This window comes from Oncorhynchus keta, chromosome 21 (assembly GCF_023373465.1).
Source record: "Oncorhynchus keta strain PuntledgeMale-10-30-2019 chromosome 21, Oket_V2, whole genome shotgun sequence".
Taxonomy (NCBI): domain Eukaryota; kingdom Metazoa; phylum Chordata; class Actinopteri; order Salmoniformes; family Salmonidae; genus Oncorhynchus; species Oncorhynchus keta.
The window spans coordinates 10,188,194-10,204,568 of record NC_068441.1 but is presented as its reverse complement, the minus strand read 5'-3'; the positions used below and the strand labels follow the sequence as shown (position 1 = coordinate 10,204,568).

The 16,375-nt window shown below is 43.6% G+C and overlaps 1 protein-coding gene across 14 annotated transcripts in view; it reads right to left on the bottom strand.

The window, feature by feature from the left end:
- The window catches only part of LOC118400084 (inositol 1,4,5-trisphosphate receptor type 1-like), a 144,888-nt gene that overhangs the window by 45,531 nt on the left and 82,982 nt on the right, over window positions 1-16,375 (bottom strand). For all 14 annotated transcript variants that reach the window (XM_035796515.2, XM_035796522.2, XM_035796523.2 and 11 more), the window contains one exon: window positions 10-199. In XM_035796515.2, the coding sequence (XP_035652408.1) occupies window positions 10-199 (190 nt within the window). The remainder of the gene's footprint in view (window positions 1-9; window positions 200-16,375) is intronic.

Below are 16,375 nucleotides of genomic sequence, written 5' to 3'. Positions count from 1 at the left end.
TACCCTGACCTTTCTTTCCTTTAGCGGTGGGCGTGTCCTTGTCCGGGGGCTCCTCTTCTTTCTTTTTGCTGCCCAGATCGCTGGTGTTGACGGTCACAGTGGCCTTGATCTCCTGCTGGGCCAGCTTCATCCTCTCATAGAACACCTTGAAGAACATCTCTGACTTGTTTTCCCCCGTCAGGCGCATGAAGAAGGATTTCTGGAGACGGACAAGAAGAACAAGTAAATGCGGATGTAAGAGGTTCTGTTTGAGATCATTCTGTGTTTATATTTGGAAGTGGTAGTGAGAGGGATTCATAGTGAGGTATTATGATAATGTTGTCAGATAATCTACATGTTTCCCATTGTAAGCAATACAAGGTAGACAGCTCAAAGGTCGGGTAGATTTGTTGGTCCGTTTGTTGGCAGTTTGACCACGTCTCTCCGTCTGTCTGTCTGTCTGTCTGTCTGCTATGCACCCAGAGGCTTTCTCTCGCTGAAGCTCTGTTAAATAACCCTCAGCCCTCTGCCAAGGAAATAACCTGGAGTGCCTCCATGTGCTCACCTGTTTTCACACCATCTGCTCTCTGCCCAAAGGGCACAACTCTACTGGCACTGTGCAGGGCAGGCTGCACTGTACACAAAGTCATTACAGCAAACACAGCCAGGTACACAGCAATCACAGGAAGTTTGTCAACTCAAACAAAGGTGGCTTTAACCAAATTCAGCATCAAGTACTTTTCACCAGAACAAAACTCTTCAAGTGAAAGTATAGGACTTTATGTTTACAGTCTAACACTGCAAAACCTATAAAAACAAATGGATTTTTTTGCACACTAATTTGACAACTTTTCTTCCATGCATGGGACTTTGCTTTTTCCAGCTGCTATTATCCAGTCCCATTTTCCCTCCTTACATAAGGCTTGCAATCAGCTGAGTGGTTGAAGGGAGGGAGCCACTGCAAACAAACCTCAGCCCAAACACTGTTACATCAGATAACAAGGGAGGAAATGAAGGTAAAGAAGAGATGGAGTTTTTCCTAGCCACCGTGCTTCTACACCTGCATTGCTTGCTGTTTGGGGTTTTAGGCTGGGTTTCTGTACAGCACTTTGAGATATCAGCTGATGTACGAAGGGCTATATAAATATATTTGATTTGATTTAGATGGAAAACCCTGCCCTACTTTTTGAGCACCCGAGTGGCACTGTGTGTGTGCTTGGTCTGAGAGGGAAGGGAAGGGAGGGGAGACCAGAGGCGGGCAGGAGTTATCGCATGAATTCTGGGGCAGTTTGAAAACCTCTTACATAACCAGCATTCTTTCCAGGTTGAGACTCAACTCATTGAAGTCCCTCTGTCTGAGATAATGGAACATACAGTATACAGAAGTTGAAGGAAAACCAGAAAATGTTATAGTAAAACTGTGCATGCATTAAACAGTACTCATAGAATTCCACCAGTAACCATGACCCGAGAGTAAGCACAAAGTTCAGATTAAGTTACCTGAAGTAGTTTCTACCCCTTGAAAATAACTTTCCAATAAACAACAAAACTGTAAAAAGGAACACATGTGGTTAAGACAATCTTGTTGACAAAACCACGGTCATTCATTGATAGTGATCAGAAATCAGCAGTGGTTATGTAAGCAGGCAAACCTCCACCCAAACCTCCACCTCCATTACCATACAGAGGGGACAACTGCCAGAAAGCAACTTTATAACAACATTACCCAGTTCAAATGGGAAAACCCTCATGACTGTGACCATAAACAAGTAATTTCATCTCAAATCGCTTGGATGACAATAATTATGTCAACACCTGACTGCCTTATGACAATTTCCAAGAAAACAACAACAGCAGCAGCAGGAATAGAGCTGGCTAAGGAAAAACCCTGTCAGGGCAACTTGGCTGTTGCACTATCTGCACATATGTAGGAAGTTGTCAGTTTGCTGACTAGTATTGCCTATCAGTTTCCAATTCTCTGCAACACTACTATCTTGAAAATGTTTCTAAACATATCTTGGGAAAATAACATTATGGCATGGTCTGCAAAACAACATAATACAATGAAATCATCAACAGTCCATAATATTGGGTCGTCACTCAATTGTCAAATTCGGGTCCCCGAGCAAAACCAGCTGAGAACCACTGGTCTAGATTATTATTATTTATAGTTTCTTCTTGAGTGGAGTGGATGGTCAGGGGACCAGAACATAATTACAAATCAATTGTAGACCGCAAATTAACCGCAAGAAGCCCAAACAAATATATTGATTGACTAAAACAATTATTTAAAACCTTGCTTACATTTGTATACAACCATGTCGTGTCTCTCTATCATGTCATCCATCTGATCATTTATCACTCCAGTGTTAATCTGCAAAATTGTATTATTCGCCTACCTCCTCATGCCTTTTGCACACATTGTATATAGACTGCCCATTTTTTCTACCGTGTTATTGACTTGTTAATTGTTTACTCCATGTGTAACTCTGTGTTGTCTGTTCACACTGCTTTGCTTTATCTTGGCCAGATCGAAGTTGCAAATGAGAACTTGTTCTCAACTAGCCTACCTGGTTAAATAAAGGTGAAATAAAAATAAATAAAAAATGTGTGGGAATACTTGGGAAGAGATTTCCTGGTGTTTTTTTTACAGTATTTTATGTCAACACACATATATACATACATATATATATATATACACACACACATATATATTTTTTTGGGGGGGGCTCTGAAAACTTTGTGGGCCACATAAAACCACCCGCCAGCCAGGAACCCTGGCCTAGGCATTAAGGTGCCATTTGCAGGTGATACTCAATAGCACTTGGATATTGCCAAGTGACATTTAATCCCCTCCCTCACACAACCACAGGACTGCGGCCCGCCTTTAGCCATATGCATGACAGATTTCAAACAAGGATACAGTTCATGTGTACAAAACATACCCATGGCACGAGGGCTGTGACCTTTCCTGCAGCAGGGAATGGGGAAAGAGTAGAACAATAACCTTTTCCTTTATCATCTGAAGCAGTGTGCAGCAGAGCCACACGCACGCACCTGTTGCATCTGCACTATAGCCCTCTAGAGTCTAATAACCAGCATGGCTGTGGTGGTAAGCTTATTTATCCCTGGGCATGCACCATCAACCTGGTGATTCATTCTTCCAGGAAACCACCAGTTTGTCCTCTGCAGCAGCTTAGATCCTGCCTGCAAGGCCCACTGGGTGCACTAAGCCTTCTGTATCAAAAGCCCCCCGAGGCCCCTGTCGACCCTGGCGCTCACCGTCATGTACAGTAGGCTGAGTCCCGCCCCCAGGTCTCTCGCCACATAAAACAAGGTCATTATGCATTCCTATCTTTCTCTTTTTTATTTTCCTCCTCTTCACTGCTGTCCCAGCTCTTGGCATCAACAAGGGGCAGTTATGTAAGCTCTATTTATATCGCTGGCTCCCTCGCTCCCTTGCCTCCTCTCCTGAAGCTTCAGTGAGCAACATGGCTGAGGCTGTAATCATTGCAGGGCAACGTACCGTACCCACCCAGCTGGTAACCACGGTGATCCGCTCTGGGAGAGGAGTGTGCTGGGAGGGAGAATGCTGTGGCACTTCACTCTGAGTTCTACAGAGACCCGGTCATATATGAGGATAGAAAAACAAACAAATCAACAAATCAACCAACCAACCAGTATCCAATCACAAACCCTGCCAGCCACTGCCATCAGCATGGTGGAACTGTAGGGGGGAGATAAGGAGTGCTTGGAACACTGTATGGTAGTAATAAGCGAGATCATTGATTACTAATAAGAGAACAGTGCGTGAGTACACTGTGAAAAGTCTCAGGAAGGGAAATCCTAATAATATTTATTAGCTAAAGTTTTTGAGGTGGAGAAAATAGCCTGATTGCTGAAGAGTGTTTTAGCTCAAGGTAAAAAAAAAATATTAAAAAAAATGAAGGGCAGCAGAAATTGGGTTTATTGGCTTTCAATGAGGTTGCTGAAAAGAGAGTGAGTCCAAGCCGGTGGCAATAAATGAAGTTGCACTGCAGGCGTCGGTGGCCATCACCGTGCTGCGACATGCCTATTGAGTAACAGCATTGACACCTGTTCCCCTCCATGACAGGGCAGGCCAGGGTTCACACAGGGAGATGGCCAGGTGGAGAAGCTGCCATAGTGGGCCTCTTCATCTGTTACATAAGACACACACAGTGTTTCCCCTATATTCCATTTAGCAATGACGGACAGCCGCTGTTAAATAGTTGGTGCCACTCCCAAAAAATATGATTTATTTAAAACACATATTTTTAGAAATTTTCTCCGGGACGAGCTTTTAAACAGATTTTGGCAATTAAAGACATTTTTCTACTTACCCAGAGTCAGATTAACTCATGAATAACAATTTTGTTTCTGAATGCAGTTAAATGAAGTTGCTAACTAGTGTTACCGCAAAGACTGGAAGTCTATGGGAACAGCAAGCATAATAGCTGTTCCTGTATAATTACGCTAGTTAGCAATGGCTCACGAAACTACCTTCAACTTCCTTCTAACTGCACACAGAGACATACAAATGGTATTGATGAGTTCATCGGACTTTGGTTAAGTAGAAAAGTTGCCAAAATCTTGCACTATACCTTTAAGATCAGAGTGACAAGACACAACGTGTCACACTGAGTGTGTGACACTGAGTGTACAAAACATTGCTCTTACCATGACAAAGATTAACCAGGTGAATCCAGGTGAAAGGTATGATCCCTTATTGATGTCACTTGTTAAATCCACTTCAATCAGTGTAGATGAAAGGGAGGAGACTGGTTAAAGAAGGATTTGAGACTATTGAGACATGGATTGGGTATTTGTGCTATTTAGAGTGTGAATGTGCCAGACAAAATACCTTTGAACTGTGAATGGTAGTAGGTGCCAGGTGCACCAGTTTGAGTGTGTCAAGAACTGCAATGTTGCTGGGTTTTTCACACTCAACAGATTCCCGTGATAATAAAAAATAGTCCACCACTCAAAAGACATCCAACCAACTTGGCAGAACTGTGGGAAGAATTAGAGTCAACATGGACCAGCATCCCTATGGAATGGTTTTGACACCTTGTAGAGTCCCGAACAAATATAGTCTATTCTGAGGGCAAAAGAGGGTGCAACTAAATATTAGGAAGGTGTTCATAATGTTTTGTACACTCCGTGTATATTTGTATGATGTCAACATAATGACATTTTCATGCATTTGAGTAGAATGTCTTTAAAACCTTCTCTCAGTCATCCACCAAAATAAATCCTCTACGGACACCTGGCAGAGGGGAAGAGGACGCAAGGAGGGCAAAATAAAATATACAAAGACACAATGAAAACAAACCTAAAAAAATATGCACCATAAACACAAAAAAACTGGGAACTCCACGCCACAAGTAGAACACACCAAGCAACATCCGATTACGAGGACAACCGCACCACTCTGGCAAATGAAAAGACAGAAACACAAAGAACTTACAAAGAATCCCACCGCATAGGAATATACACATACATATACATAGTGCCTTCGAAAGTATTCAGAACACCCCATAATGACATAACCCATTTTTTTTTTTTTACATTTTAGCAAATTTATTTAAAAAAATAAAAACTGAAACTATACATTTACAAAAGCATTCACACCCTTTACTCAGTACTTTGTTGAAGCTCCTTTGGCAGTGGTTATAGCCTTGAGTCTTCTTGGGTATGATGCTACTCTACCATAAAGGCCTGATTGGTGGAGCATGGTGATGGCAGGATATTGCTGTGGGGATATTTTTCAGCGGCAGGGACTGGGAGACTAGCTCGGATCGAGGGAAAGATGGTCGGAGCAAAGTACAGAGAGGTCCGTGATGAAAACCTGCTCCACAGTGCTCAGGACTTTAGAAGGTTCACCTTCCAACAGGACAACTACACTAAGCACACAGCTAAGGCAACGCTGGAGTGGCTTCGGCACAAGTCTCGGAATGTCCTTAAGTGGCCCAGCCAGAGCCCGGACTTGAACCCAATCAAACATCTCTGGACAGACCTGACAATAGCAGTGCAGTGATGCTCCCCATCCAACATGACAGAGCTTGAGAGGATCTGCAGAGAAGAATGGGAGAAAAATCCCAAATACAAGTGTGCCAAGCTTGTAGCGTCAGACCCAAGAAGACTCAAGGCTGTAATCACTGCCAGAGGTGCGTCATCAAAGTACTAAGTAAGGTTCTGAATACTTATGTAAATGTAATATCAGTAGATTTTATATACATTTGCAAAAAAAATGTAACCTGTTTTAACTTTGTCATTATGGTGTACTGTGTGTTGATTTATGCGGGGGGAAACTATTTCATCCATTTTAGAATAGGTCTATAACATCACAAAATGTGGAAAAAATCAAGGAGAATGAATATTTTCCGAATTCAGTACAGGCAAAAGTTTGGACACACCTACTCATTCAAGGGTTTATTTTTACTATATTCTACACTGTAGAATAATAGTGAAGACATGAAAACTATGAAATAACACATATGGAATCATGTAGCAACCAAAACAAGTGTTGAAATATATTTTGTTTTTGAGATTCTTCAAAGTACCCCTTCTTCAAAGCCACCCTTTGACTTGATGACAGCTTTGCACACGCTTGGCATTCTCACAACCAGCTTCATGAGGTAGTCACCTGAAATACATTTCAATCACCCTCTCCGAGTTGGGCATCTCCGGCGCGGCCCACGCTTGGATTGCGTCCTACCTGACAGGTCGCTCCTACCAGGTGGCGTGGCGAGCATCTGTCTCCTCACCACGCGCTCTCACCACTGGTGTCCCCCAGGGCTCTGTTCTAGGCCCTCTCCTATTCTCGCTATACACCAAGTCACTTGGATCTGTCATAACCTCACATGGTCTCTCCTATCATTGCTATGCAGACGACACACAATTAATCTTCTCCTTTCCCCCTTCTGATGACCAGGTGGCGAATCGCATCTCTGCATGTCTGGCAGACATATCAGTGTGGATGACGGATCACCACCTCAAGCTGAACCTCGGCAAGACGGAGCTGCTCTTCCTCCCGGGGAAGGACTGCCCGTTCCATGATCTCGCCATCACGGTTGACAACTCCATTGTGTCCTCCTCCCAGAGCGCTAAGAACCTTGGCGTGATCCTGGACAACACCCTGTCGTTCTCAACTAACATCAAGGCGGTGGCCCGTTCCTGTAGGTTCATGCTCTACAACATCCGCAGAGTACGACCCTGCCTCTCACAGGAAGCGGCGCAGGTCCTAATCCAGGCACTTGTCATCTCCCGTCTGGATTACTGCAACTCGCTGTTGGCTGGGCTCCCTGCCTGTGCCATTAAACCCCTACAACTCATCCAGAATGCCGCAGCCCGTCTGGTGTTCAACCTTCCCAAGTTCTCTCACGTCACCCCGCTCCTCCGCTCTCTCCACTGGCTTCCAGTTGAAGCTCGCATCCGCTACAAGACCATGGTGCTTGCCTACGGAGCTGTGAGGGGAACGGCACCTCAGTACCTCCAGGCTCTGATCAGGCCCTACACCCAAACAAGGGCACTGCGTTCATCCACCTCTGGCCTGCTCGCCTCCCTACCACTGTGGAAGTACAGTTCCCGCTCAGCCCAGTCAAAACTGTTCGCTGCTCTGGCCCCCCAATGGTGGAACAAACTCCCTCACGACGCCAGGACAGCGGAGTCAATCACCACCTTCCGGAGACACCTGAAACCCCACCTCTTTAAGGAATACTTAGGATAGGATAAAGTAATCCTTCTCACCCCCCCCTTAAAATATTTAGATGCACTATTGTAAAGTGGCTGTTCCACTGGATGTCATAAGGTGAATGCACCAATTTGTAAGTCGCTCTGGATAAGAGCGTCTGCTAAATGACTTAAATGTAAATGTTAAATGTAATTAACAGGTGTGCCTTATTAATACTTAATTTGTGGAATGTATTTTCTTCTTAAAGCGTTTGAGCCAATCAGTTGTGTTGTGACAGGGTAGGAGGGTATACAGAAGGTTGCCTATTTAGTAAAAGACCAAGTCCATATTATGGCAAGAACAGCTCAAATAAGCAAAGAGAAACGACAGACATGAAGGTCGGTCAATACAGAACATCTCAAGAACTTTGAAAGTTTCTTCAAGTGCAGTCGTAGAATCACCAGCCTCAAGAAATTGCAGCCCAAATAAATGCTTCATAGAGTTCAAGTAACAGACACATCACAACATCAACTGTTAAGAGGAGGCTGTGTAAATCAGGCCTTCATGGCGAATTGCTGCAAAGAAACCACTACTAAAGGACACCAAAAAGATGAGACTTGCTTGGGACAAGAAACACGAGCAATGGACATTAGACCGGTGGAAATCTGTTCTTTGGTCTAATGAGTCCAAATGTGAGATTTTTGGTTTCAACCGCCGTGTCTTTATGAGACACGCAGAGTAGGTGAATAGATGATCTCCGCATGTGTGGGTGTGATGGTGCTTTGCTGGTGACACTGTCAGTGATTTATTTAGAATTCAAGGCAAACTTAACCAGCATGGCTAACACAGCATTCTGCAGCGATATACCATCCCATCTGGTTTTGCTTAGTGGGACTATCATTTGTTTTTCAACAGGACAATGACCCAAAATGCTGTGTAAGGGCTATTTCACCAAGGAGAGTGATGGAGTGCTGCATCACATGATCTGGCCTCCACAATCACCCGACCTCAACCCATTTGTGATGGTTTGGGATGAGTTGGACCGCAGAGTGAAGGAAAAGCAGTCAACAAGTGCTCAGCATATGTAGGAACTCCTTCAAGACTGATGGAAAAGCATTCCTCAAGAAGCAAGTTGAGAGAATGCCAAAAATGTGCAAAGCTGTCATCAAGGCAAAGGGTGGCTACTTTGAAGAATCTAAAACATTAAATATATTTGTTAAATATATTTTTGATTACTACATGATTCCATATATGTTATTTCATAGTTTTGTTCTATTCTACAATGTAGAAAATAGTAAAACAAGAAAGACCCTTGAATGTGTAGTGGTGTCTAAACCTTTGACTGGTACTGCACATACATACATACATACATACATACATACATACATACATACATACATACATACATACATACATACATACATACATACATACATACATACATACATACATACATACATACATACATACATTACATTACATACATTACATACATTACATAACCAAACGTACGTGGACACCTGCTTGTCGAACATCTCATTCCAAATCATGGGCAGTATTGGGAAGGCTTTCCACTAGATGTTGGACGATTGCGGCAGGGACTTGTTCCTTTCAGACACAAGAGCATTAGTGAGGTCGTGCACTGATGTTGGGCGATTACACCTGGCTCACAGTCGGCATTCCAATTCATCCCAAAGGTGTTTGATGTGGTTGCGGTCAGGGCTCTTTGAGGGCCAGACAAGTAATTCCACACCGATCTCGGCAAACCATTTCTGTATGGACCTCGCTTTGTGTATGGGGGCATTGTCATGCTGAAACAGGAAAGGGCCTTCGCCAAACTGTTGCCACAAAGTTGAACGCACAGAATAATCTATAATGTCATTGTATGCTGTAGGGTTAACATTTCCCTTCACTGTAACTAAGAGGTCTAGCCATAACCATGAAAAACAGCCCCAGAACATTATTCCTCCACCAAACTTGACAGTTGGCCCTATGCATTGGGGAAGGTCTGGCATCTGCCAAACCCAGATTCGTCCGTCAGACTGCCAGATGGTTAAGAGTTATTCATCACTCCAGAGAACGCATTTCCACTGCTCCAGAGTCCAATGATGGCGAGCTTTACAGCACTCCAGCCGACACTTGGCATTGCACATGCTGATCTTAGGCTTGTGGGCTGCTGCTCGGCCATGGAAACCGATTTCATGAAGCTGCCAACGAACAGTTCTTGTGCTGATGTCCTTGCCTAACACAGTTCCTCTGTGGAGGTGGGAGAACCTTCCAGAAGGACAACCATCTCCGCAGCACTCCACCAATCAGGCCTTTATGGTAGAGTGGCCAGACGGAAGCCACTCTTCAGTAAAAGGCACATGACAGCCCGCTTGGAGTTCGCCAAAAGGACTCTCAGACCATGAGAAACAAGATTCTCTGGTCTGATGAAACCAAGATTGAACTCTTTCGCCTGATTGCCAAGCGTCATATCTGGAGGAAACCTGGCACCATACCTAAGAGGAAGCATGGTGGTGGCAGGCTCATGCTGGCGGGATGTTTTTCAGTGGCAGGTACTGGAAGACTAGTCAGGAACGAGGCAAAACTGAAACGGAGCAAAGTACAGAGAGAACCTTGATGAAAACTTGCTTTTCCTTCACTCTGCGGTCCAACTCATCCCAAACCATCTCAATTGGGTTGAGGTCGGGTGATTGTGGAGTTCAGGTCATCTGGTCTTTAATCAAATAGTATACCTGTATACCACCCCTACCCTGTCACAACACAACTGATTGGCTCAAAATCATTAAGGAAATACACTGTTAACAAGGCACACCAGTTAATTGAAATGCATTCCAGGTGACTACCTCATGAAGCTGGTTGAGAGAATGCCAAGAGAATGTCAAGTGTGTGCCAAGTGTGTGCAAAGCTGTGCAAAGCTGTCATCAAGGCAAAGGGTGGCTACTTTGAAGAATATAAATACAAAATATATTTTGATTTGATTAACAATTTGATTAACAACTTTTTGGTTACTACATGATATTCCATATGTGTAATTTCACGATTTGATCTCTTCACTATTATTCTACAATGTAGAAAATAATAATTTTGAAGAAAAACCCTTGAATGAGTAGGTGCCCAAACTGTTGACTGGTACTGTGTGTTATGTGTTATTTCAGTTTTTTTTTGTTGTCTGTTTTTGCATTGTCACTACCGGGTATTGTGTGTAGATTGATGAGGGGAGGGGGGAAACAATGTAGAATAAGGCTGTAACGTAACAAAATGTGGAAAAAGCCAAGGGGTCTGAATACTACGTAAATATTAAACAGTGTTGCGTGCTCTGTCAGAGATAGACTTAGTAGACAGGTGCGCAGTGACCAGACAGCCCTGTGAAATGATAGGTCAGTCAGAAAGCAGAGTTCAATCATTATACTGTGTAATTGTTCTTCTAATTACAGGCAACCAAACATATCCTCAGAATACAGTCCAGAAATGAGATCACACATCCATTAGGCAATTAGTTAACCTCTTGAAGCTAGGGGGCTCTATTTTTATGTTTGGAAAAACAACGTTCCCAAAGTAAACGGCCTATTTCTCAGGACCAGATGCTAGAATATACATATAATTGACAGATTAGGATAGAAAACACAGTTCTGTTATACTCATTGTCTGTGAGTATAACAGAACTGATATTGAAGGCGAAACCCTGAGAAAAATCAAACCAGGAAGTGGCTTCTATTTTGAAAACTCTATGTTCCATAGCCTCCCTTTGCTCCATTTAAAGGGATATCAACCAGATTCCTTTTCCTATCGCTTCTTCAAGGTGTCACCAGTCTTCAGACATAGTTGCAGGCTTTTATTTTGAAAAATGAGCCAGAAAGATAACATCGCGTCAGATGTTCACATGAGTTTTGCTCACGCAACAGAGCTTGGACAGCTATTGTTTTTCCCTCTCCTACTGATAAAGACATTTGCGGTTGATATATTATCCATTATATATTTTAAAAACAACGTGAGGATTGATTATAAAAAACTTTGACATGTTTCTTTGGACATTACGGATATTATTTGGAATTTTCGTCTGCGTTGTCGTGACCGCTCTTTCCTGTGGATTTCTGAACATAACGCGCCAAACAAACAGAGTTATTTTGGACATAAAAATAATCTTTATGGAACAAAAGGAACATTTGTTGTGTAACTGGGAGTCTCGTGAGTGAAAACATCCGAAGATCATCAAAGGTAAACAATTAATTTGATTGCTTTTCTGATTTTACTAAGCTACCTGATGCTTAGTGTACTTTATTTTTTGTCATGCGATCGATAAACTTACACAAACGCTTGGATTGCTTTCGCTGTAAAGCATAATTTCAAAATCTGACACGACAGGTGGATTAACAAAAGGCTAAGCTGTGTTTTGCAATATTGCACTTGTGATTTCACAAATATAAATATTTTTAGTAATATTATGTGAATGTGGCACTATGCTATTCAGCGATTGTTGATGACAATTATCTCGCTAAAGGGATGGGTAGCGTCAAAATTAAACCATCTGGTAGCATGCCCATGTATAGTAAATAAAATGACCCTTCACTCCTCATTCAGCCTGTAAGCAGAGCAGTTACAGGCTGACTGAGCAGTTACAGCCTCATTAGCCTGTAAGCAAAGCAGTTACAGTATGTGGCTCTGACAGAATGACTCAAAATGAGATGTCAGTTTCCAGCCTCCCGTCTCTCTCTGACATTTCTATTAATACATTTCTCTAGAAGGGATGGGTTTTCTAATAAGTTATGTTTTTTATATCCCTCTCACAAGACAAAGATGGAAATAGAACCTAAAGCGGTTTGGCGTTTGAGCACTGATAATAACTGAGTGAACCAGGAAGCTTGTTCAAGGCAATGTTCTATCATGCAAAGAACAAACAATTCAAGATAAAAAATGTTTTTAATTTTTATATGCCATTTAGCAGACGCTTTTATCCAAAGTGACTTACAGTCATGTGTGCATACATTCTACGTATGGGTGGTCCCGGGAATCGAACCCACTACCCTGGCGTTACAAGCGCCATGCTCTACCAACTGAGCTACAGAAGGACCCATTAAAGAGTCAAATACTGAACAATGACCTAATTGCAGGTTTTACAGAGGAGGAATGCAGTTTATCCCATGAAACATTACAATGATCTCACTATAGCCTGCAGGCTGTTCTGCCTACTGCCAGTGTAGTAGCCAATAGTGTGGGCATCAGTATGGGCCAGAAAGCCTTCCAGACAGAGTCAGCAGCTTTGCAATCTAATTGGCGCTTTATCACTACTGTCTGACCTATTTGAATTAATCAAAAAAAAAAAAAATAATGTTTACCTTAATTTAACCAGGTTAGTCTCTTTGAGATACAAATCTAGACCTGGATCAGTTCTGGAGCAGAGCCTTACATGGGACTATAAGTCTCTGAACTGGAGTAGCCATAAATGATGGTCATGTCCATACTGCAAGGACCTGACGCCGGAGATGAGAAGCAGGTACGGGGAGTCAAACATTTATTCAGGAACAGACATAGAAAACGATAGGAACAACGTCAGCACACGTGTAAACAAGGACATATGACAAACAATCCCGAAGCAGGGACCAGCGCTAGAAAACAGACAGATATAGGGAAGGAAATGACACAAGTAATTGAGTCCACGTGTGTCCAATGAGCGCTGATGCGCATGGTGGGGAAAGGCAGGTGTGTGTACTGGAGGTGGCTTGTGTGAGTAATGTTGGGGAGTCTGGCGCCGTCGAGCGCCATAAGGAGGAAGAGCAGGACGCTTCTTCCATGTTTGATTTGATATCCCAGGAGAAAGCCAGAGAAAGGCATCAAGGAGTTAAAACATCATCTCACAGAACGCTTCATGTTCACAAAATGGTGTGACTGACTACCCACAACATTTCTAAAAGGGGAGTCAAATGGATTACAAACAATGAAAGCCATAATTACAGCTGGGCCTGGAATCCCAATTACACAAGCCGTGTCAGTGACAGCCATCTCGTCAGAAATCAGAGTAAGCAGGAGCCTTCATAGGAAAGTCTTTCATTGGTATGGTGAGAACATAATCAGTGGGCATGTTAAGAGAGTTAATGTCCCCAGTGGTGGGAGCACACAGAGGAGAGGGATGCAGAGGACCTGGACCCTTTCCCCCAGCATGGCTGGCACACACAGCTCAGTGCTGCAGCTCTGCTCCCAATGCTGCCTTCACTTTGGCACTTCATACGACCCCTCCCTCCTCCCTTCCCTCCCTCCCTCTTTCCCAAAGCAAATCCCGTTGGCCTGGCGACGGCCCCAGATTATCACAAAAACAAACAAACAAACTGCATGGATAAATCTGTGGCATGTTTTTGTCCTGCTTTTCATTTGGACAACAAGAGCCCTTCTGTCCTAGAAGAGGGGCAGCGGGCCCAGCATTATGCAACAGGAAGAAATGTGATGCGTCTGCTGATATGTTTTAGATTGACTCAGCACCATATGTGACCCCGCAACAAAGCTCACTTGTCCCCTGCAAAACAAGAAGGAAAAAAACAAACTGGCATTATGAAACAAGAAGCCCTGTTTGAAGTTGAGCAGGCTCCTTGGCTACAAAACAGGAAGAATCACTTTCCCTGGCAGCTATCTGCAATGCTTTCCTGAAGGGAGGGCTTTTCCAAGGCCCCAGTGGGAGTGCAGGAAAGCATAATGGTGTTTAAGAGTGGGAGGAAATGAGATCATTGTGACAAAATGGTTCTATAAACGAATACGCTTTACCTAAAAAAAAAAAAGGCAGGCAGGAGGATCAGCGATTGATTCCCTTACGACAGAAGTATCACACTGAGTAATTGCAGTAATTCCCCTGCTCAACTCTCACACTCGCCCACACTGCAGTGAGAAACTCTTCAGAATTAACACTCTCGCATGGGGTTGGCAACCACCAAACACACACGACACAGATGACTTTGCAAACACTAACCCAAACTTCAAAAGAAAGCATTGCCACAAAGCCAAAATGAAGACACGCCCATTGCACACACTGCTGGCTGATCTTAGCACAATAGAAAGCCGTCTTAGGCCTCACTGTCCCCTATCTGAGATATCTACTGCAGCCCTCATCCTCCACATACAACACCCTTTCAGCCAGTCACATTCTGTTAAAGGACCCCAAAGCCCACGTATCCCTGGGTCGCTTGTATTTTCAGTTTGCTGCAACTAGCGACTGGAACGAGCTGCAACAAACTCAATCTGGACAGTTTTATTTCAATCTCTTCATTCAAAGACTCAATCATGGACACTCTTACTGACGGTTGTGGCTGCTTTGCGTGATGTATTGTTGTCTCTACCTTCTTGCCCTTTGTGCTGTTGTCTGTGCCCAACAATGCTTGTACCCTGTTTTGTGTTGCTACCATGTTGTTGTCATGTTGTGTTGCTACCATGTTGTTGTCATGTTGTGTTGCTACCATGCTGAGTTGTCATGTGTTGCTGCCATGCTGAGTTGTCATGTGTTGCTGCCATGCTGAGTTGTCATGTGTTGCTGCCATGCTGCGTTGTCAAGTGTTGCTGCCATGCTGCGTTGTCAAGTGTTGCTGCCATGCTGAGTTGTCATGTGTTGCTGCCATGCTGCGTTGTCATGTGTTGCTGCCATGCTGCGTTGTCAAGTGTTGCTGCCATGCTGCGTTGTCAAGTGTTGCTGCCATGCTGCGTTGTCAAGTGTTGCTGCCATGCTGCGTTGTCAAGTGTTGCTGCCATGCTGCGTTGTCAAGTGTTGCTGCCATGCTGCGTTGTCAAGTGTTGCTGCCATGCTGCGTTGTCAAGTGTTGCTGCCATGCTGCGTTGTCAAGTGTTGCTGCCATGCTATGTTGTCATCTTAGGTCTTTCTTTATGTGGTGTTGTGTTGTCTCTCTTGTTGTGATGTGTGTTTTGTCCTATATTTTTATTTCATTTATTTGTATTTTTAATCCCTACCCCCATCGCCGCAGGAGGCCTTTTGGTAGACTGTCATTGTAAATAAGAATTTGTACTTAACCGACTTGCCTAGTTAAAAAAAGGTTAAATATATATATATATTTTAAAGCCAAGTAACTGACTGGCGTTATCACTCCATAGATCTACATGAAAACACCTGCCTGGGTTTGCATGTTTGTATGTGGATCTGTGTGAGTCTAGCCAGTGGGATGGTGGAATAATACCTAGGGAATGGCTGTTCTACAGGTGTCTGCTCTGTCTGGAACATTGGGGCTCCATGGCTGCTCCTCTTCCCTTGTTTTGACAGTACAGTGCTACCCAGTTAAAAGCCAAGTCTGAATGATTTGAGGCTCTTTGTATTAATAAGCCAGGGAGGGACATGGTGTGGTTATGTAACCTGAGAGTCATGTGAGTGCCTTTGAGTACACTGCCTGAGCTGTGTGAAGCCAAGCCAGGGTTCATCAGGTAGAACTACTATGCAAATACAAACCCACGCACACACAAACGTGGGCGATAAGCAGGGAAATGTAATTGGCCTACAATCAGCAGCACACCCTCCCCCCACCATCCCCTGTTCCTCTCTCAATCTTGCTGTGAGGTTAGAGAAGTGAAGGACTGTGTTGCTATAGCAACCCCTGGCTGACTGGCTGAGAGGAGAGGAGGTGGTGACACCAAAGACAGTACATCATGAAGATAGGCTAAAACTACTTCTCCAATACAAATCCCGATCACACTTGTAGGTGATGCCAATGCGAA